Source organism: Oncorhynchus nerka, linkage group LG15, assembly GCF_034236695.1.
Source record: "Oncorhynchus nerka isolate Pitt River linkage group LG15, Oner_Uvic_2.0, whole genome shotgun sequence".
Classification (NCBI taxonomy): Eukaryota; Metazoa; Chordata; class Actinopteri; order Salmoniformes; family Salmonidae; genus Oncorhynchus; species Oncorhynchus nerka.
Genome location: NC_088410.1, coordinates 65,838,363 through 65,860,575, shown reverse-complemented (window position 1 = coordinate 65,860,575; position 22,213 = coordinate 65,838,363). Strand labels below are relative to the sequence as shown.

General features: G+C 44.2%; 1 protein-coding gene across 2 annotated transcripts in view; it reads right to left on the bottom strand.

The window, feature by feature from the left end:
- The window catches only part of LOC115143141 (guanine nucleotide-binding protein G(i) subunit alpha-2-like), a 109,727-nt gene that overhangs the window by 16,269 nt on the left and 71,245 nt on the right, over positions 1 to 22,213 (bottom strand). For both annotated transcript variants that reach the window (XM_065001807.1, XM_029683252.1), the window contains 2 exons: positions 7,768 to 7,810; positions 5,821 to 5,962 (listed from right to left, as the gene is read on the bottom strand). In XM_065001807.1, the coding sequence (XP_064857879.1) occupies positions 5,821 to 5,962; positions 7,768 to 7,810 (185 nt within the window). The remainder of the gene's footprint in view (positions 1 to 5,820; positions 5,963 to 7,767; positions 7,811 to 22,213) is intronic.

Genomic DNA, 22,213 nt, shown 5'->3' with positions numbered 1-22,213 from the left:
TGAAAAGGGCTGATTACACAGCTCCCACATCAGTTTAGCGCACCGCCCACACACACCCCTCTTGACCCTCCCTCTGTGCCTCGATGCTTTCCAGGGAAAACTCCGGCCTCCTGAATCTGTTTGACTGGGAAGAGGTGTGTGAGCCTGAGCTCCATACAACTGGTTAACCTGTCTGCCCAGTCTAGCCCTCTGCCAGCCACAGGACTGGTTAATAAGTGAAGGGAGTGATTAGAAGAGGAATCAAAACAACTCCTCACACCAGGTGATCTCTAGGCCTCTCTAAAGTGGGTCACAGGAAATGTGACCTTGAGTGAGTGTATTGTAATTTACGTATGTGATAGAGGAGTTTTATGGGGACTGAAGGAGGATGTACAATAGCCCCCACTTCCTCCCTTCGAGGGCCCTTAAGGTGTGCACAGTGAGAGAGAGAAAAAAAAAGGGTGTTTTTTCTGCTTATTCCTGCTGGATTACATGATTCCGCCAACCAGGGATTTCTGGAAAACCTGGGGAAAGTTACTGTAGTTTCAGAACACTAAGTGGGTCAAATCAAAACTAAGGCAGATACGTGTTGTTACGTTAAGTCAACGACTTTTAACAGGCAATCTAAAGAACATGTTGTAAACCAAACCATCAGGCCAGAGAGAGTAAGACACCATTACGTTTGAAAAAGCACTCCCTCTTACAGATTCCCCTGAAGAGCTGCTTTGTCGAGGAAGTTAGCATGGCAGAGTTAGCCGCTGCAGCACTGAATAGCTGATATAAAAGTAGTGGGGGACTAGCGAGAGAGCCCTGTCCCCTCCAGCACTACACAGTCACAGGGAGCAGGAATAGATGAGCAAGCTGTAGTGTGTGTGTGTGTGTGTGTGTGCGCGCTTACAGATGGGTCTGAGACAGGAAATAAGCCTACAGCCCATTCCTACTCCATTTCAGTGTGGCTGCTGCACATCGGTAGTGAAGGAGATGCGTTACCCCATACAATGTAAAGCTCTTTATCAACCACTATCTTCAGAGAGAGAGCAACTATTCACCTAAATTAAATTAAATTTAAAAAAAAAAAAGGTATGGCAACACTTACTATAATAAATCTAAATATATTCCTTCACAAAGCAATCTTAAGCAACGTCCCTCAGTCCAGATTTTGGAACAGTTCTAGCTACGTGAGTGAGCACTTCCTCTGCAAGCCTCATTGAATCTAGAGCCATACATCTAAATAAAATGACTCTGCTTGTAGAACAGCTTAATCCACAAAGCTCATTGTACAAGAATATTTACATCATCATTCTGAACTCATTATGTTGATCAGGTTCAGTAATATGGCGAGAGAGGTGTGTGTTATGTAAACGAGGGCCTGAGGGGACAGTCTTCTATCAGTGGATGTGACAACATGAACCTGATCAACATAATGAGTTCAGAATTCTGGTCTCTCTCTCGCGTCACCATTTACTGTCACTAATGACGTATTTACGACTCAACAAACATTGGCAACTCATTATATAAAACTACATAACCTCGACCTGGCCCGGGTATCCTGGAAGGACATTGACCTCATCCCGTCAGTTGAGGATGCCTGGTCACTCTTTAAAAGTAACTTCCTCACCATTTTAGATAAGCATGCTCCGTTCAAAAAATGCAGAACTAGGAACAGATATAGCCCTTGGTTCACTCCAGACCTGACTGCCCTCGACCAGCACAAAAACATCCTGTGGCGGACTGCAATAGCATCGAATAGCCCCCGCGATATGCAACTGTTCAGGGAAGTCAGGAACCAATACACGCAGTCAGTCAGGAATGCTAAGGCCAGCTTCTTCAGGCAGAAATTTGCATCCTGTAGCTCCAACTCCAAAAAGTTCTGGGACACTGAAGTCCATGGAGAACAAGAGCACCTCCTCCCAGCTGCCCACTGCACTGAGGCTAGGTAACACGGTCACCACCGATAAATCCATGATTATCGAAAACTTCAACAAGCATTTCTCAACGGCTGGCCATGCCTTCCGCCTGGCCACTCCAACCTCGGCCAACAGCTCCGCCCCCCCCGCAGCTACTCGCCCAAGCCTCTCCAGGTTCTCCTTTACCCAAATCCAGATAGCAGATGTTCTGGAAGAGCCGCAAAACCTGGACCCGTACAAATCAGCTGGGCTTGACAATCTGGACCCTCTATTTCTGAAACTATCCGCCGCCATTGTCGCAACCCCTATTACCAGCCTGTTCAACCTCTCTTTCATATCGTCTGAGATCCCCAAGGATTGGAAAGCTGCCACAGTTCTCCCCCTCTTCAAAGGGGGAGACACCCTGGACCCAAACTGTTACAGACCTATATCCATCCTGCCCTGCCTATCTAAGGTCTTCGAAAGCCAAGTCAACAAACAGGTCACTGACCATCTCGAATCCCACCGTACCTTCTCCGCTGTACAATCTGGTTTCCGAGCCGGTCACGGGTGCACCTCAGCCACGCTCAAGGTACTTAACGATATCATAACCGCCATCGATAAAAGACAGTACTGTGCAGCAGTCTTCATCGACCTTGCCAAGGCTTTCGACTCTGTCAATCACCATATTCTTATCGGCAGACTCAGTAGCCTCGGTTTTTCGGATGACTGCCTTGCCTGGTTCACCAACTACTTTGCAGACAGAGTTCAGTGTGTCAAATCGGAGGGCATGCTGTCCGGTCCTCTGGCAGTCTATGGGGGTGCCACAGGGTTCAATCCTCGGACCGACTCTTTTCTCTGTATATATCAATGATGTTGCTCTTGCTGCAGGCGATTCCCTGATCCACCTCTACGCAGACGACACCATTCTATATACTTCCGGCCCGTCCTTGGACACTGTGCTATCTAACCTCCAAACGAGCTTCAATGCCCTACAACATTCCTTCCGTGGCCTCCAACTGCTCTTAAACGCGTGACCAGCATCACCACCCTGGATGGTTCCGACCTTGAATATGTGGACATCTATAAGTACCTAGGTGTCTGGCTAGACTGTAAACTCTCCTTCCAGACTCATATCAAACATCTCCAATCAAAAATCAAATCTAGAGTCGGCTTTCTATTCCGCAACAAAGCCTCCTTCAATCACGCCGCCAAACTTACCCTAGTAAAACTGACTAAGCACCTTATACCACCCACCACTGCGACCTGTATGCTTTAGTCGGCTGGCCCTCGCTACATATTCGTCGCCAGACCCACTGGCTCCAGGTCATCTACAAGTCCATGCTAGGTAAAGCTCCGCCTTATCTCAGTTCACTGGTCACGATGGCAACACCCATCCGTAGCATGCGCTCCAGCAGGTGTATCTCACTGATCATCCCTAAAGCAAACACCTCATTTGGCCACCTTTCATTCCAGTTCTCTGCTGCCTGTGACTGGAACAAATTGCAAAAATCGCTGAAGTTGGAGACTTTTATCTCCCTCACCAACTTCAAACATCAGCTATCTGAGCAGCTAACCGATCGCTGCAGCTGTACATAGTCTATCGGTAAATAGCCCACCCATTTTTACCTACCTCATCCCCATACTGTTTTTATTTATTTACTTTTCTGCTCTTTTGCACACCAATATCTCTACCTGTACATGACCATCTGATCATTTATCACTCCAGTGTGCATCTGCAAAATTGTAATTATTCGCCTACCTCCTCATGCCTTTTGCACACAATGTATATAGACTCCCCTTTTTTTTCTACTGTGTTATTGACTTGTTAATTGTTTACTCCATGTGTAACTCTGTGTTGTCTGTTCACACTGCTATGCTTTATCTTGGCCAGGTCGCAGTGGCAAATTAGAACTTGTTCTCAACTAGCCTACCTGGTTAAATAAAGGTGAAATAAAAATAAATAAAAATAAACAAGATTACTTTAATGTACCACCTACCTCTCCCTCATTCACGTTGAGTAGAGACTTGTGGGGACTTGTAAAACATCTTTCTCTGTTGATCGCATCCCCTCAGGCTATGTGAAAAATCTGCCTATTTGACTTAAATCTGTGAATCAGGCTATTTGAGGGTTTCTAGGCAGCTGTGGTTATGGGGTTGGAGGAGAGAAATGTATTTAAGAAGGTAAATTAATTCAAGACACTGCCAGACTTGCAGAGATTTGTAGCAGTAATATGTCTTGCAGAGCTAGCTACCTCTAATAAACCAACTCTGACACATAAGAGTGGGGGAACACCCTGCTCTCTCCATACCTCATCTCCACTCACAAGTGGCACACAATAAGGTCTTTATCTCAACGCTTTGATTCAATCAAACACTGGACATTTTAGAGTGGACAAATAGCTCTGCTATTAATACTTCTGATAGTTTGGTAATAAAAAAGGACAGGCACATCTTTCATAAGATTCCTATCTGCATAGAGAGGATCTGTAAATCATAATTGGGAGAAACATAGGAGGCATGAATAAATTGTCTCTCACTAAGAACACATGGATTCGTTTGTATTGCTGTGTCATCTCTCTCAGTAGTGGCCAGACAGGCAGCTCAGCAGTGCTCTCTCTAATCTAATGGCACATACATAGGCAGCAGGACTGAGTAAACATCGAACATCACTTTACGGCACTCCTTCAAACAACATTCTGGGACGCTATACTACTCAAAACTCTCAACTGTCTAGGTAGGGGTGTATTGGTACTTGAGCCAGATAATGTCCCCGGTCTCACTTCAGACAGACTAGAGCTGGACTAGAGACATGTGCATCAAAGCTGGAACCGAGAGAGTGATAAACATCCATCTCCAGGCCATCAGACTGTTAAATAGTCAACACTAGCAGGCCTCCGCCCAGTACCCTGTCCCTGAACTTTAGTCACTGTTACTAGCCGGTTACCCTGCACCTTAGAGACTGCTTTGCCTTATAAACACATATTAAAGTGACCAGTGTTCAATGACCTAATATTTACATAATGTTTTACCCACTTTATATGTATATACTGTATTCTAGTCAAGGCTCATCCGATATAACCACTGCTGTACACACCTTTTCTATTCATATACTGTCCATACACACAATTATATATACACACATACATATATAGCCTCTTTCTATTTTTTTATTTTACTAGGCAAGTCAGTTAAGAACAAATTCTTATTTACAATGACGGCCTAGGAACAGTGGGTTAACTGCCTTGTTCAGGGGCAGAACGGCAGATTTTTACCTTGTCAGCACAGGGATTCGATCTTGCAACCTTTCGGTTACTTTCCCAATGATCTAACCACTAGGCTACCTTCTGCCCCAAAATGGATTAAAAACATTCCTCTCTCTCCTCCTCCAAGACTGTTGGAAAAGCATTCCAGGTGAAGCTGGTTGAGAAAACGCCAAGCGTGTGCAAAGCTGTCATCAAGGCAAAGGGTGGCTGCTATTTGGTTACTACATGATTATATATGTCATTTCATAGTTTTGATGACTTCACTATTATTCCACAATGTTGAACATAGTAAAAATAAAGAAAAACCCTTGAACGAAGGTATTTTCTAACTTTTGACTGGTACTGTATTTTTCTGGATTATGTGCAATTGTTTTGTTAAAAAAATTATTACTGCACTGCTGGAGCTAGAAACACAAGCATTTAGTTAGATACTACTGCACTGCTGGAGCTAGAAACACAAGCATTTAGTTAGATACTACTGCACTACGTGTAGCAACCAACAAACTTTAATTAGATGAGAGGGACAGAGAAGAGAAGTTGGTGTTCTGAGAAGAGTTGGAGCAGTTCAAGGTCTGGCTGACCTTTGGAGCAGCAGTAGGGTGTATGAAGAGAGAACAGTGGCAGCTCTGGTGGATGGACTCAGACACTGTGTGTGTGTGTGTGTGTGTGTGTGTGTGTGTGTGCGTTACCGCTCTGGCTGCGTCTTCGTAGTCGATCTTGAGGTTGGCCATGGCCTTGATAATGGCCATGATGGACTGAATTGTGTTGCTGTAGACCACAGCTCTGTACTGCTTACACTCCTCTTCTGAGTAGCCATCCTCATGGATGATCCTGACAGGCAAAGGAAAAAAAGAGCGCGAGTTGGGTCACTCAAACACATACACACTTGCACATGCAAGCGCAGCTCTTAAATATAACAACCCAGGTGTCACTAAAAATCGATATCTTTCTTAATAACAATGTCAGTGTTAACATGTCCATGTTTGTCCATCAGAAGGCACAGTTAGCATATTAATAATTGGTTGCACTATACAGATTACGGTACTACGCATGCTTAAGTCCAGACAGACATTACTGGTTTGAGGCTTTGGAGGCAGCTCAGGTCTCTGCTGAGAACCAGGCAGCTGGAGAACACTACAACTAAAAACAAATATCGACTCAGTATGGAAGAAGAACGGAAAGAAATGTTGACAGTGAAAAAGTGGCCAGGCCAAGACAGGAGCCCCTAGGCTATGCATGAAACAAATATATTTTCTGTCTATTCACAACAATGCCCTCTGGGAGAGTGAGAGGCACTGCGAATTCCAGATGGATGCTGATTGGCTGTGAGGCGTTCTCAATCGAACCTCATTATAATGCAAGGGAGCCCACTAGGAAGAAGGCCAAAACAGACTTACAGAATGAGCCCACAGAAGTGTTTCTTCTCAACTTCAATTGAAACAAATATAGTCAATCTTATCTTAGAGCCATGTTGGCTGGGAGGTTGGATGTAAGGCCAGGGAGATTTAGTTGTGTAAAGTCATGTTCAATTTAACAAAAATGTCATTCCCAAAAACATCTCATTAGATGTCATGCAGACACAGACATTTTCCAAGAACTGGATGATATTGCAAATTAATAATTATAATAGTGAAGGAGAACCACGGAAGATTTATATCCTGAAATCGAAGTAAAATGTTTACATTCCGAGTAAATCTTGAAGACTTTTCCTTGTAAGTGGAGCCCTGAAGTTATTTAAGCATAACACAACCACAATCATTTTCAAGTCAAAATAAGGTACTTTCTAAGGGGCAATGTAGAAAGAGATTTCATCAGGACTGTTTTCACAAAGTGTTGACACATCTATTACAACAGCAGTGCCGTCAGTGTATGTGTTCATGAATGTCCGCGAGAAGAATTGAGGGTTGAAGTGTGTTCACTTGTGACATTTTGGCACTATACAGAGACAACAGTGACCCCAGAGCTGCTCCTGTAAAAACCTGCACGGGTCAAGGACAGTGAAGGGGGTATATTATAATACACCTAGCCAGTTTGGCATGATAACACAAATGAAAGCCGTGATGTGCTACAGAACATACAGGTCCAGATCTGCTACCAGGCTATTATAACCGGTCTCCTCTCCTCTGTTCTAAATGATCCAGCCTGTCCTAACAGGGAGCATCCTGTAAAGCGTAGACTTAAGCTAACTGCATACTCTACTGTCTGCTTGGAATATCAGTTAGCAGGGAGTTAATGCCTTAATAATTGTGAGAAAAACTCAGTCCATAAGTATTTATCTGCTGATGTGTGGGGGAAGATACAGCTGTCTGCCTGCGTGTGCGCGTACAGGGCTGTCCATTCCCGGGGAGGCCTCTAACCCATACGAATGTAACAGCTGAGAAAGAAACAGGCTTCAGACTGTAGGTATAGGAAGTAGTATGTTCCGTATAGATTATAGCATGAGGACATGGATTCTGGGAGAAAGATGCATAGAGAATTCCAGGAACCTAGCTTAAGAATGTACTGTCCCGGTCTGCTTGTGTTGATAATGACAGAGTCTGGTTACAATATTGGGTTAATTGCTCATGCTTGACGGGAACAGCAGCAAAACAACAAACAATGAGGAGTCAGGAAGTCAGGCAGGCAGCTCGACTTACTTCATTTGTTTCACAATAGTGCTCTTCCCCGACTCTCCAGCACCTGCACACAGAACAAAAAAAGGCAGGGGTTAAAAATATGCTCCATTAGTGGATAAACAGTAGTGTTGCTTTGCCTTCAAGCAGAGATGGGGAAGAAAATCAATAGTTACATGTCTCAATATTATTTTGGGATGGCATTATATTTAACTCAAAGTTTCGATTTATACAAAATAAAAGAAAGTCAAGTTTGGACAAACCTACTCATTCAAGTTTTTTATTTATTTAAAAAAAAATATTTTCTACATTGTATAATAATAGTGAAACCATCAAAACTATGAAATGACATATGGAATCATGTGGTAATCAAAAAAGTAACCAATAAGTTGCCACCCGTTGCCTTGATGACAGCTTTGCACACTCTTGATATTCTCTCCACCAGCTTTATCACCTGGAATGCATGTGACAAGGTGTGCCTTGATACAAGTCCATGTGGAATTTCTTTCCTTCTTAATGTGTTTGAGCCAATCAGTTTTGCTACTCAGAAGATAGCCCTATTTGATAGAAGACCAAGTCCATATTACGGCAAGAACAGCTCAAATAAGCAAAGAGAAACAACAGTTCATCATTGCTTAAAGACATGAAGGTCAGTCAATTTGGAACATTTCAAGAACTTTGACAGTTTCCTCAAGTGCAGTCGCAAAAGCCATCAAGTGCTATGATGAAACTGGCTCCCATGAGGACCGCCACAGGAAAGGAAGACCCAGAGTTACCTCTGCTGCAGAGGACAAGTTAATTCGAGTTACCAGCCTCAGAAATTGCAGCCCAAATAAATTCTTCAGAGTTCAAGTAACAGACACATCTCAACATCAACTGTTCAGAGGAGACTGTGGCCTTCATGGTCGAATTGCTGAAAAGAAACCACTACTAAAGGACACCAATAATAAGAAGAGACAAAAAACACACAAGCAATGGACATTAGACCGGTGGAAATCTGTCTTTTGATCTGACAAGTCCAATTTTGCAATTTCTGGTTCCAACCGCCGTGTCTTTGTGAGACGCAGAGTAAGGTGAACGGATGATCTTCACATGTGGTTCCCACCGTGAAGCATGGAGGTGCTGGTGTGGGGGTGCTTTGCTGGTGACACTGATTTATTTAGAATTCAAAGCACACAGTGTTACGCCATCCCATCTGGTTTGCACTTAGTGGGACTATCATTGTTTTTCAACAGGACAATGACCCAACATACCTCCATGCTGTGTAAGGGCTATTTGACCAAGCAGAGTGATGGAGTGCTGCATCAGATGACCTGGCTTCAACCCAATTGAGATGGTTTGGGATGACTTGGACAGCAGAATGACAGACAAGCAGCCAACAAGTGCTCAGCATATGTGGGAACTCCTTCAAGACTGTTAGAAAAGCATTCCTCATGAAGCTGGTTGAGAGATTGCCAAGTGTGAAAAGCTCTCATCAGGGCAAAAGGTGGCTACTTTGAAGAAACTAAAACATTTAGATTTGTTTAACACTTTTTGGTTACTACATGATTTCTGTCACGCCCTGGTCTTAGTATTCTGTGTTTTCTTTATTATTTTGGTTAGGCCAGGGTGTGACATGGGTTTATTTTGTGGTGTGTTTTGTCTTGGGGTTTTAGTAGGTATTGGGATTGTGGCTTAGTAGGGTTGTCTAGAAAAGTCTATGGCTGCCTAAATATGGTTCTCAATCAGAGTCAGGTGATTATCGTTGTCTCTGATTGGGAACCATATTTAGGCAGCCATATTCTTTGAGTGTTTCGTGGGTGATTGTTCCTGTCTCTGTGTTTGTAGTCACCAGATAGGCTGTATAGGTTTTCACGTTACGTTTGTTGTTTTTGTATTGTTTGTTTTTCATCATTATTAAACATGTATGAAAATTACCACGCTGCATTTTGGTCCGACTCTCCTTCAACGGAAGAAAACCGTAACAATTTCATACGTGTTATTTCATAGTTCTGACATCTTTATTGTATGTATGTGTGTGTGTACATGTGCACACACTAAAGTATAAACGTAATATGTAAATTGTTGGTCCTATGTTTCATGAGCTGAAATAAAATATCCCAGTAATGTTCCATACGCACAAAGCTTATTTCAGATTTTGTGCACATTTATTTTTACATCCCTGTTAGTGAGCATATCTCCTTTGCCAAGATAATCCATCCACCTGACAAGTGTGGAATATCAAGAAGCTAATTAAACAGCATGAACATTACACAGGTGCACCTTGTGCTGAGACCATTGAAGTGGAATGGGACAACATTCCACAGGCCACAGTCAACAGCCTGATCAACTTTATGCGAAGGAGATGTTGCGCTGCATGAAGCAAATGGTGGTCTCACCAGATACCGACTGGTTTTCTGATCCATGCCCCTACCGTATTAAAAAAAAAGTTGTGACCAGATGTATATCTGTATTCCCACTCATGTGAAATCCATCGATTAAGGCCTTATTTATTTCAATTAACTGATGTCCTTATATGAACTGTAACTCAGTCAAATCTAAGAAATTGTTGCATTTTATGTTTATATACTGAAAAATATATCATTTCTATTTTGTTAGGTAGCGCTAGCTAGTGCTAGTCGTCTGTACCTGTGCCAAAACGCTGGTATTTTTCATCCTATAGCTTGTTTTTTGATATTCTTTAAAAAAGTAGTGCGCCAAAATGTTTTCAGTACTTTTAAAATACATGATTGATCAAAACTCACTTTTTTCATGCTCTCTCGCCTCTCTGTAGCAGACATATAGTGATCATTATATATTAGAACATCAAGCCGAAACAAAATCGCAGTATCAAACCACAATACATATACAATCGTGAGAATCGCAAAACATATCGTATCGTCAGGCCCCCTGTCCACTCAGTGAGTGAGTCACTCATTCATAGGGTTTCACTGAGTTTCATAACTCCTGTGCCAACAGCACTTCCTGTGTCTAAACTTTAGAGGAACGCTGTCATGTTGTAACCCTCCCTCTCCACAACCGCTGAGGCAAGGCACATTATCATCATTAGCCTTGAGTGAAAACGTCTGAGTGCTTTCACAAACAGGATATTCCTGTTCTTATCAGCTCTCATATTTATTTTTGCAGTCCGGTCGGTGGTGAGGTGAGCTCATCTGCCACTGATCTCTCTGTCTTGGAGCACTGGCGTGAGCTACACTACACGTCCAAATATTATTTGGACACCTGCTCGAACGTCTCATTCCAAAATCCTGGGCATTAATATGGAGTTGGTCCCCTCTTTACTGCTATAAACAGACTCCACTCTTCTGGGAAGGCATCCCACTAGATGTTGGAACATTGAATGGAAGCAAGTCCCCGCAGCAGCCACAAAAATCATTATTGAGGTTGGAAACTGATGTTGGGCAATTTGGCCTGGCTCGCAGTCAGTGTTCCAATTCATCCCAAAGGTATTCAAGGGGGTTGAGGTCAGGGCTCTGTGCAGGCTAGTCAGGTTTTTCCACACGGTTCTCAACAAACAATTTCTGTATGGATCTCGCTTTGTGCATGGTGTCATTGTCATGCTGAAACAGGAAAGGGCCTTCCCCAAACTGTTGCCACAGAGTTGAAATCACAGAACTGTATACAATGTCATTGTATGCTGTAGCATTAACATATCCCTTCACTGGAACGAAGGGGCCTAGCCCGAACCATGAAAAACAGTCCCAGACCATTAATCCTCATCCACCAAATTTTACAGTTGGCACTATGCATTCGGGCAGGCATCCTCCAAACCCAGATTCTTCCGTCGGACTGCCAGATGGAGAATAGTGATTCATCACCCCAGAGAACATATTTGCACCGCTCCAGAGTCCACATGAACACATTCTCACGTCGAAGTGGCACACGCATACTTGAGTTTATTTTGTATGTACACACGGTTTATACATGAGGCCCCAGGGTTAGAGGAAGAGGAGATGCATTTTACTGGCAGCTGTCAACCGACTGCCTTCATGCTATTTGACTTGTGACTGGAGAAGAGGAGAGAAGGAGAGGCCGTTCAGGAGTGGTAGTGTGGCCAGCCCTGCCTACATCACACATCACGTAGCCTTAAGCAAGACGTAGATCAGGCGCCACAGGAAACGCATTAGGGTATTTTCCACTGTAATGTAGTTGGCTGTCTGGACAAGCTGGCAGGAAGAGAACAGTAGCACTGAGTTAACTGGTCACACAGCGCATGTAAAATGATCCGCAAACCACAACCATATTCTTCTACCTACAATATGAGCCACTGACATTCTACCTTCCAACACAACAGTGATGTGAATACAAAACACAGAGCAGGAAATTACAGACCGGTTTAAAATGGAGTTTCAGACTAACTGGCCAATCTAGGAGACATGCTCTACTCCATTTCTCCTTCTTAGAGGCCACTCAGCATACCATAGTGAGCAAATCACCCTGCAATGAAGCATTCACTCATCTGCTCCAGTGTGTGGGCTGAATTGATGAGCTCAAATAAAGAAAAGGGAGGAGAAGAAGAGATGCATCTCAGGCTCCAAGTCTTGAGCGAGAGGGAACTCAGAAGGAAGTGACTCAGAGACACAGTGGAAAGCGCGTGAGTGTGAGTGTGTGTGTGTATGCACCCTTGAGCATCTGTGAGTGGGTGTGTGCGCATGCACTCTATATGGATTCATATTTGCTCGAAGTGCATGGTGAGGTTGTAGCAACAACACATCATGAAGAAATTAAATGAGATGTGTGAGCCTATGTTCAGTTTGCCTGACGACTCAAACTGAATTCTTCCGCTGCTCGAGGTTCACTACATACTGTAGGACACGTCAGACTGCCATCGGTGAAGTCATGTGTGGTGACGTCGAAATGTTGTGTGTTGTACAAAAGTCAATCGGCGATTGGATGATCTCTAACCAATAAGAGTAGCAAAGCGCCCCTTTAGCCACTTTTCAAAAAGCTCCTTTACCCATGTATGTTCTGGCGCAAACCTTCTGTTTCTAGGACCAATCAGAACGGTTAGAACGTGTTTGCGTTCTAGAAATCGACAGGGAGGTAATGAGATCAACAGATTTCAATGTTGGTTTTCCTATAGCAGGGTTCCAAAACATTTTTGTGATTTACATTTTGCAAATATGTTCCAAAGTATTCCCACGTATAATAGAGAGATATAATTGATAACATACAAAAATGTAAGCATGGATTGAAATGACTTTCAGACAGATATTATATTTGTTTGGGCTTCGAGGTCAATTTGCTCCGCCATCCTGACCATCTGCCCAAGAAACAAATCGGCCAGCGGCTGAAACCCTGTCCTACAGGATATTCGTCCTAACAGAGAGAGGAGACAGACAGATGAGACAGTGTGCCACCAGAGCCCCTAGAGAGAGTGCTACAGATACAGGTATATGTGTCCAGTGACCACAGAGCCAAGCTGCGAACGCACTCCCGGAGAGTTCATAGAGCTGTTAGCACAGTGGCGTGACGTGACTCTCTCACCACATACACGCATTTCCTCTGCTGGATCTCCCCCTCTTTCTCTCTCTCACGCCATCATGTTGCTGATTGTAAATAGACATTTGGAGTTTGTCCAGTGAAGCTGAGAACATTATGAGATGTAATGACAGGAAGAGTACAACAGAGGTTTATGTCAACAAGAGAGAAGATATTAACTGTACACACACTTATCTCCTTTAGACGGATACCTCGTCTGTGTGTGTGTGTGTGTACTCTAAAAAGGTGTGCCTTCTATTATTTTTTTTACCCCTGAGCTATGTGAAGGTGACTTTGAAAATCAATACAATGCATCCTCATAAAGAGCACAACTTTCCAACACTGTGCAGAAACAGTCAAAGTTCATGCTGTCTTACTTATTTAAATGGAGAAACAGCCAAATTGCCTCTGGGGAATGACCAGTTAACCACAATGTAAACTGACTCACTGGTGAAGCTTGAGGTACTTCCCACACACACACACGTGTTATCATACGGCACTGTTGCTGAGCCATTCTCCTGCATTAATAAATGCACCCTCAGTCAGCGCGCGCACACACACACACACACACACACACACACACACACACACACACACACACAGTGTACAAACCAGCAATGCACTGGAGAGCTTTAATATTTAATATACCTGCAAAAGACCACTATGATGTTCACAGCACACATTTGCATGCCCTCTTGCAGTACAGTCATACACAAGCATGTGTGAAAGCACATGCACAAACACAAGCATACATGAGACTAGTGCAAATACACGTATACAGACACACACTTGACCAAAGCCATTCAGACTACAAGTGGAGCCACATAAACGTATGCAAGCCTGGTGCCATTTGCTTTTTCAACTACAACAGGTCTTTTTGAATTCTGTAAAGTCCGTGTGAAATGATCGTTGTCTAATAAACAATGACAAGCCACCGGGGTCTGACAATCTGGTTGTCAAAGCCCTGTGGCTTGTTATTGTTGGTGGTGAAAAAAAGGATTGTCTATAAACAATAACAAGCCACAGGGGTCTGACATCCAGATTGTCAGACCCCGGTGGCTTGTCATTGTTGATAGACAATCCTTTTTTCACCTCTTCCACGCTGACTTTATGGAATTCAAAGCTCTCCGTACCTTGGCAGCAGCTAATGGGGATCCCTAATAGATACAAAAAAACAACCAAAAACAACCAATTCAAACGCTGCCACGGGCTTCTATCAGCACGGACTCAGAGCTTCTAGCCCTCCCCTCCAGCTGGAGGAAGGCCACGGTCAGCCCCAATAGGGACTACTCTCTCTAACGAAACAAACAGCCTTAATCACATTCGAACTATAATCACTATTACTTATTCACTTTCACTCTACAAGGAGAAAACAATCTGAGCCTAGGTCCTGACGGTCTCTTTCAACACATCAGCCTTTGAATGAAAGCAGTAAAATGATGGCTGGCCGGTTGTTGGGCAGATGAAAGCTGTGCAGAGGGAAGTTATTATGAGGAGACTGATTTAGTCTTCCTGCCTTATAGCGTGACTCAGATTGGAGGATGTATATAAGTGGATACGGGGCCATTGAGAGGATACGGGGCCATTGAGAGGATGAGTGGATACGGGGCCATTGAGAGGATGAGAGGATATGGGGCCATTGAGAGGATATGGGGCCATTGAGAGGATATGGGGCCATTGAGAGGATATGGGGCCATTGAGAGGATATGGGGCCATTGAGAGGATATGGGGCCATTGAGAGGATATGGGGCCATTGAGAGGATATGGGGCCATTGAGAGGATATGGGGCCATTGAGAGGATATGGGGCCATTGAGAAGATGAGTGGATATAGGGCCCTCTACTAAAATAAAAGCATGATGACAGCGGCATGGGGCGACAGTGGTCGTTCTCTGTAGGTTTCTGTAACACAGATCCCTGTGGTTATTATTGCTCCACACACTGTCCCACCCCTCATATCTGTGGCTAATTCTGCCTTACTACAGCATTTCCCTATGGACTAGCATAGCCCTACAGTGACAGCCTGGACACACACACCAGGGTTTCAGTTAGCTGGTAATCAACGGTTTTTGGCCGATAAAATAAACATAATTGTCCAGGGCTGCCCTGCTGCTGAGGAGAGAGCGAGAGAAAGTGAGAGTTGCCTTGGCCTAGGCTACTGTTGATTGCGAAGATGGAGACCTTTTTTATTTCAAGAAAAACAAAAAAAGGTAAAAGCCTACAAGGCAGGGCACCAGACTGCAACCATTTAGTCACCCTAGTGACCCTTTGACTTGGCTGTGAGAGTAAAAAAATAAATATATGGTTGCGTCGGTGCTGACTACACATTCATTCACCTAGCTAAAAACTTCCTATTGGCCTCCTGATGCCATCCCAGTGCTAGAGGCTTCACTACAAATACAGGTTCGATCTGGGACTGTCGCAGCCGGCCGCGACCGGGAGACTATGAGGCGGCACACAATTGGCCCAGCATCATCCGGGTTAGGGGAGGGTTTGGCCGGCCGGGATGTCCTTTTCCCATCACACTTACATGACTCCTTGTGGCAGCCGGGTGCATGCAAGCGGACTTCAGTCGCCAGCTGTACAGTGTTTCCTCTCGACACATTGGTGCGGCTGGTTTCCGGGTTATGAGACAAGAGTAACTACCAATTGGATATCATGAAATTGAAAAAAAAAATGAAAAAAAAAAGGTTAAAAGTACCCCAAAAAAACGTCCTATTTTATTAAAAGGCTAAAACCATGATGTGGTCAAACAAAGTACTTTATCCTCATGATTCCTGTAATGAAAGTGTCTGCCAGTCCCTGTTTCGCTAGGGGCTGCTGCTGTGTCGAGCGAGCCACTCGCTCTCCATTACAGGGGGGGGAAAATGCTCAGAGACCATTTTAAAATCGAATTGCTGGGAAAACACAGCTATCCTGTTGTCACAGATAGAAAGCTGAGAACATCCTTGCTCTGTGGGTATACTATTTATCAACGGCTCTCAGTCTCCGGACTTGAACCCCATTGAAAACCTGTGGTTTGATTTGAAGTGGGCAGTTGATAAACGCAGATGAAGAATATCAAGGATCTGGAAAGATTCTGTATAGAGGAGTGGTCTAATATACCTCCCAATGTGTTCTTCAATCTCATAAAACATATTAGAAAAATGCTCAGTGTCATTATCCTCGCAAGGGGAGGGGGCTGGACTATTGAAAACATAACCTCCATCTTTGAGGATTTGTTTTTATTACTTGTTAAACAAAATCAGAACAATTTATTTAGTATAAAATAATATACTTTTCCCTTTTTTGTGTGCATACAATATAGCTCAGTCTTTTAAATCAAGGGTGCCAATAATGTTGTACCTGACTGTATATTAAATGGGCAGACAGTGGGAGTACACTGCACTTGAGGATAAAAGTACTTTGTTTGACCAAATCACACTTTTAGCCCTTTTTTGGGGTACTTTAAACCCCTTTTTTTCTCCCCAATTTCATGATATCCAATTGGTAGTTAGTCTTGTCTCATCGCTGCAACTCCTGTACGGACTCAGGAGAGGCGAAGGTCGAGAGCCATGCGTCCTCAGAAGCACGACCCCGCCAAGCCGCACTCGACACACTGCTCGCGTAACCCGGAAGTCAGCCGCACCAATGTGAAAGAGGAAACACTGTACAGCTATACCAGGAGATTTCAGGTATGAGGAAAATACTGCCCACTGCCAAGCAACCACTCAATGGAGGAGATAGTTGTGGTCGCATCCATTGACTAAAGCTGAGTAGGGAGGTCATTTTCCAAAAAGTGTGAAAGAGGGAAAAAGAGGGGCAAGGGAAAAGGGCCAGCTCAGCTGAATGAGATTAGAGGATTTGAATGTCCGTCACACTTACCTCACGTCCCCCTCATTGATTAAACAAAAAGGATTGAGAGGAGTATGCGTGGAGAGGAGTATGTGTGTGTGTGTAAGGAGAGGTAATTTGTCTGATGCGGGCAGAGGGGGGGGGTCTCCTTTACTCCAGTGGGCACCCTGGCAGGCTCCGAAAAGTTGGTTGTGCTCCCTGCCTCTGCTCCAGTCCTCCCTTTCCTCCCCTGCCAAGACCCAGGAAATTGCCTCATTATCAAAATCAGGCCCAGTGTGGATGCGGAGGGGAGGAGAGGGAGGACTGGAGCAGAGGCAGGGAGCACAAACAACATATAGGAGAATGTGCCAGAGGTGGCTGTGCCAGGGTGCCCACTGGAGTAAATGAGACCCAGCTGCAGCAGTACAGAGCCAGGTCTATGAAGGGTAGAACAAAAACAACACGGAGCACTGACATTATCACAGCAGCCAGGGAGAGTGGCAGCTCACTAATGAACAGTTCGAAGGAGTTGTGGAGCTGGGAGCTGTTCTAGAGAACATGGGTACAATACAGACACAATAACACACCCCAACACACAGCAACAGACAAAGAAACAAAAACAGACAAGCTCACACGCACACTTAACTCCCCTGTCCTGGTGGGCTAATCAATATTGTATCTTTTGCAAAAAACACGTGGGACTCCATGTCTCAGGAGAGGAGCCAGAGCTGGCCGTACAAAGGGGCTGTTTATATTGTGAGGTGCCTGATAGGACACAGTTCCCCTCTGAGCACCCAGCCCACAGAGCTACAACACTAATAGCATAAGGGGAAACTATTGATCCCTGAGGTAGAGGAAGACAAAAAAAACAATCTCTATATTTGACCCGAGGGAGGGAGCAGGCTCTCATTAATTAAAATGCATACACTGGGTGGTTAGGGAGAGGCTGTGGCCCTTATTATAGGCCTACGTGGGACTTATTGATTAATGCTCTGTGCTTTATTAGGGCTCTGAGGAGCCTGCATAACAGTAATTGGCCGTGGACCAAGAAAACAGCAGAGCTGATGAGGAATCAGGTCTTGGTAAATGAGGATTATATTATAAGAGCAACTGTAGCTAGAGTATAAGACAAGAAAAACATGGCCACTTGTGTTGCCATCCTGTGGATCACTACGGTTAACAGGTTGCCGGTATTGCCAAGTGACTGCCGGTATTGCCAAGTGACTGCCGGTATTGCCAAGTGACTGCCGGTATTGGTAACAGCCAGATGCTGTCATCCAGCGATGGATTCATTTCAGAACGTCCACAAGGTTTCTAACAATAGGTAGATGCTAAGAGTTTCAATAATAGAAGGCATTGATCTATTCAACAGCACTTCAATTGAAAAATTGTATGGTTGAGAGGGATGAGGCAAAAAGTACGGCAAATGAGTCTGGCAGCACAACAGATTGGCAAATGTACTGCAAATTGAGAAATCATGTGACTAATCTAAATACAAAGAACAAATTGTACTATGAAACAAAAATAAATTACATTTAAAAAAAATTATAGTTAAAGCTTTGGAGCACGTTAAATGAAATATTGGGCACAAGGGCAAACTCAGCTCCATCATTCATTGAATCAGATGGCTCATTCGTCACAAAACCCAAAGATATTGCCAATTACTTGAATTATTTTTTTACTTGCAAGATTAGCAAACTTAGGCATGACATGCCAGCAACAAATGCTGAAAATACACATCCAAGTATAATTGACCAAATGATGAAAGACGAGCACTGTACTATTGAATTCAGTAAAGTGAGTGTGGATGTGGTGAATGATGTACTGTTTAATCTTTTGTCATATATTTAATGTAAGTGCCTTAATGTGTTTGGACCCCAGAAAGAGGAGCTGAATGGGGATCCCTAATAAATACAAATTAATTCACAGGTTTGTTGAAACAAGGAATAATAGCAGTGTTGCAGTTTCAATGCCAGTCGTTCCAAGGAGAGACTGTCTGTCCTGCTTGTCCGTACAGTCTAGTGAACTTATCAAGGGCTAACACAGACAAATGGTTGAGGGAAAGTATTATATTGACGCTGACCCTCAAGCTCTAAGCAGTGTTTTCAAAGACTTTGTATTCAGAACCTGCATGTACTACTACAGCTGTTAGTTTGATTATTTCACCTCTATTTAATCAGGTAGGCTAGTTCTCATTTACAACTGCGACCTGGCCAAGATAAAGCAAAGCGACAAACAGTTACACATGGAATGAACAGACAATAACACAACAAAACAAATAGTATATGTACAGTGTGTGCAAATGAGGTAATATAAGGGAGGTAAGGCAATAAATAGGATATAGCGGCAAAATAATTTCAATTTAGCAATTAAAACACTGGAGTGATAGATGTGCAGAAAATGAATGTGCAAGTAGAGATATGGGGGTGCAAAGAAGCAAAAAATAACAGTATGGGGATGAGATCGTTGGATGGGCTATGTACAGGTGCAGAGATCTGTGAGATGCTCTGACAGCTGGTGCTTAAAGTTAGTGAGGGAGATACGAGTCTCCAGCTTTGGTGATTTTTGCAATTCGTTCCAGTCATTGGCAGCAGAGAACTGGAGAGACTGCCAGAGGTTCGGACAACAGGCCCTCCGATTTGACACAAGGAACTCTATCAGAGAAGTAGTTGGTGAACCAGGTGAGGCAGTCATTTGAGAAACCAAGGCGGTCGAGTCTGCCGATAAGAATGTGGTGATTGACAGAGTCGAAAGCCTTGGCCAGATCAATGAATACGGCTGCACAGTATTGTTTCTTATCGATGGCGGTTAAGATATCGTTTAGGACCTTGAGCGTGGCTGAGGTGCACCCATGACCAGCTCGGAAACCAGATTGCATAGTGGAGAAGGTATGGTGGGATTCAAAATAGTCGGTGATCAGTTTAACTTGGCTTTCAAAGACCTTAGGAAGGCAGGGTAGGATAGATATAGGTCTGTAGCAGTTTGGGTCTAGAGCATCTCCCCCTTTGAATAGGGGGATGACCGCGGCAGCTTTCCAATCTTTGGGAATCTCAGACGATACGAAAGCGAGGTTGAACAGGCTAGTAATAGGGGTTGCAACAATTTCACGGATCATTTTAGAAAGAGAGGGTCCAAATTGTCCAGCCCAGTTGATTAGTAAGGGTCCAGATTTTGGTCAGAACATCAGCTATCTGGATTTGGGTGAAGGAGAAATGGGGAGGCTTGGGCGAGTTGCTGTGTGGAGTGCAGGGCTGTTGACCAGGGTAGGGGTAGCCAGGTGGAAAGCATGGCCAGCCGTAGATCAATTATTGTGGATTTATCCGTGGTGACAGTGTTTCCTAGCCTCAGTGAAGTGGGCAGCTGGGAGGAGGTGCTCTTATTCTCCATGGACTTTACAGTGTTCCAGAACTTTTTGGAGTTCGTGCTGCAGGATGAACATTCCTTTGAAAAAATGCTAGCCTTTTCTTTCCTAACTGCCTCTGTATATTGGTTCCTAACTTCCCTGAAAAGTTGCATATTGCGGGGGCTATTCAAAGCTAATGCCGTACGCCACAGGATGTTTTTGTACTGGTCAAGGGCAGTTAGGTTATCACATCCAACAATATGTCTAGGAAAATATTTTTACTTCCAGAGGCAGCGAGACAGTGATTGAGTTGTTCAGATCTTTCAGCAAAGGGGGATGTTTTGGGGTCATAGAAAGTCTACCTAAAATAGACAGATTGCCCAGCTATGCCATTGACATAGCAGAGAGTTGGAAAGATGGCTGTGATCTGAGTCAGCAGGAGAGGAGCTGATAAGTCATTAGTTGTCTGTACAGAACTCTGTAGCAAACTGGGTTGAACCCTCGGTTGCCTCCTCACTTGGCACTACTTGTGAATGAAGCCTTTTATACTAGGCTATGCCTGTGGGTGTATTAGCCTAGCATATCACTAGCACCCTGAATAATGCCTATATGTCGGTTGATGTGTTAGCGTGTAGCTAGTTTTGTTGCATGATTAGAGGGTGGTGACAATCGGAGCTGAACACCTCCACATCTCCTTCACTACCCCTGTACTGTGACTGGTTGCATTCATTACCACTAAATACAGCTCTCTGGCCTCTGTCTGTTGTTTAGTGTGACACAGCACTATACTCTATATGAATAGGTTGTGTGGTGTTAAATGTATTTTTTGCATATACCAGTCCCCCTGAGACACCATTGGAGAGTGGGGCCATGGCCAGGGATTAGCCCTTACTGACAGCGACCCTGGAGCAATTAGGGTCAAGTGCCTTGCTCAAGGGCAGATTGACAGATTTTTCACCTAGTCTGCTTTTCAGTTACTTGCTTTAACCGCTAGGCTACCTGCCAGATTTGCTGAAACAAGGAATAATGGCATTGTACAGTAGTTTCAAGGCCAGTCGTTTCAAAAAGACACTGCCTGTCCTGCTTGTCTGTTGAGTCTAGTAAACTTATCAGGAGCTAACACAGAGAAATGGTTCTGAGGACAATTATTGTATCGATGCGGACCTTCCTCAAGGTCTATTTTTTTATACCTTTAACTAGGCAAGCCAGTGAAGAACAAATTCTGATTTACAATGACACCTACACGGTCCAAACCCGGACGATGCTGGGCCAAATTGTACGCCGCCCTATGGGACTCCCAATCACGGCCGGTTGTGATACAGCCTGGATTCGAACCAGGGCGTCTGTAGTGACGCCTCCAACACAGATGCAGATCGCTGCACCACTCGGCTCTAAGCAGTGTTTTTCAAAGCTGTTTATCACATCCAACAATGTGTCTACCTGCCACCCTGTATATATGTAACCCAGAGCTTTGTGGTTGGTGCGGCCAGGCGTTCGGAGTTAAGTGGTGTGCTTCCTCTTTGCCATAGCATCTCTTCCCCCTTTGTCCGACTATGCCAAGACGATTTATAGTTGTGCTTTACATCATCATCAACTGCTTTCTCTCATCTGTCCCCAACATGGGGATGGATGCAGTTCCACTTGCCATTGTGTCGCCATCCTATATCCTCCAACATTCAAATGATGCCGTGGTTGAGTATCTGTGCTTTCCATGGCAGGATGTTGGTGTTGGCTCTGTGGGTCTCTCTCTCCTGGTAGAACTGAGAGGGGGACAAAGGCAGCAGTGATGGGGCTCGTGCTGTCACAGAGCACAGGGACACTACTGTCGATTGTCA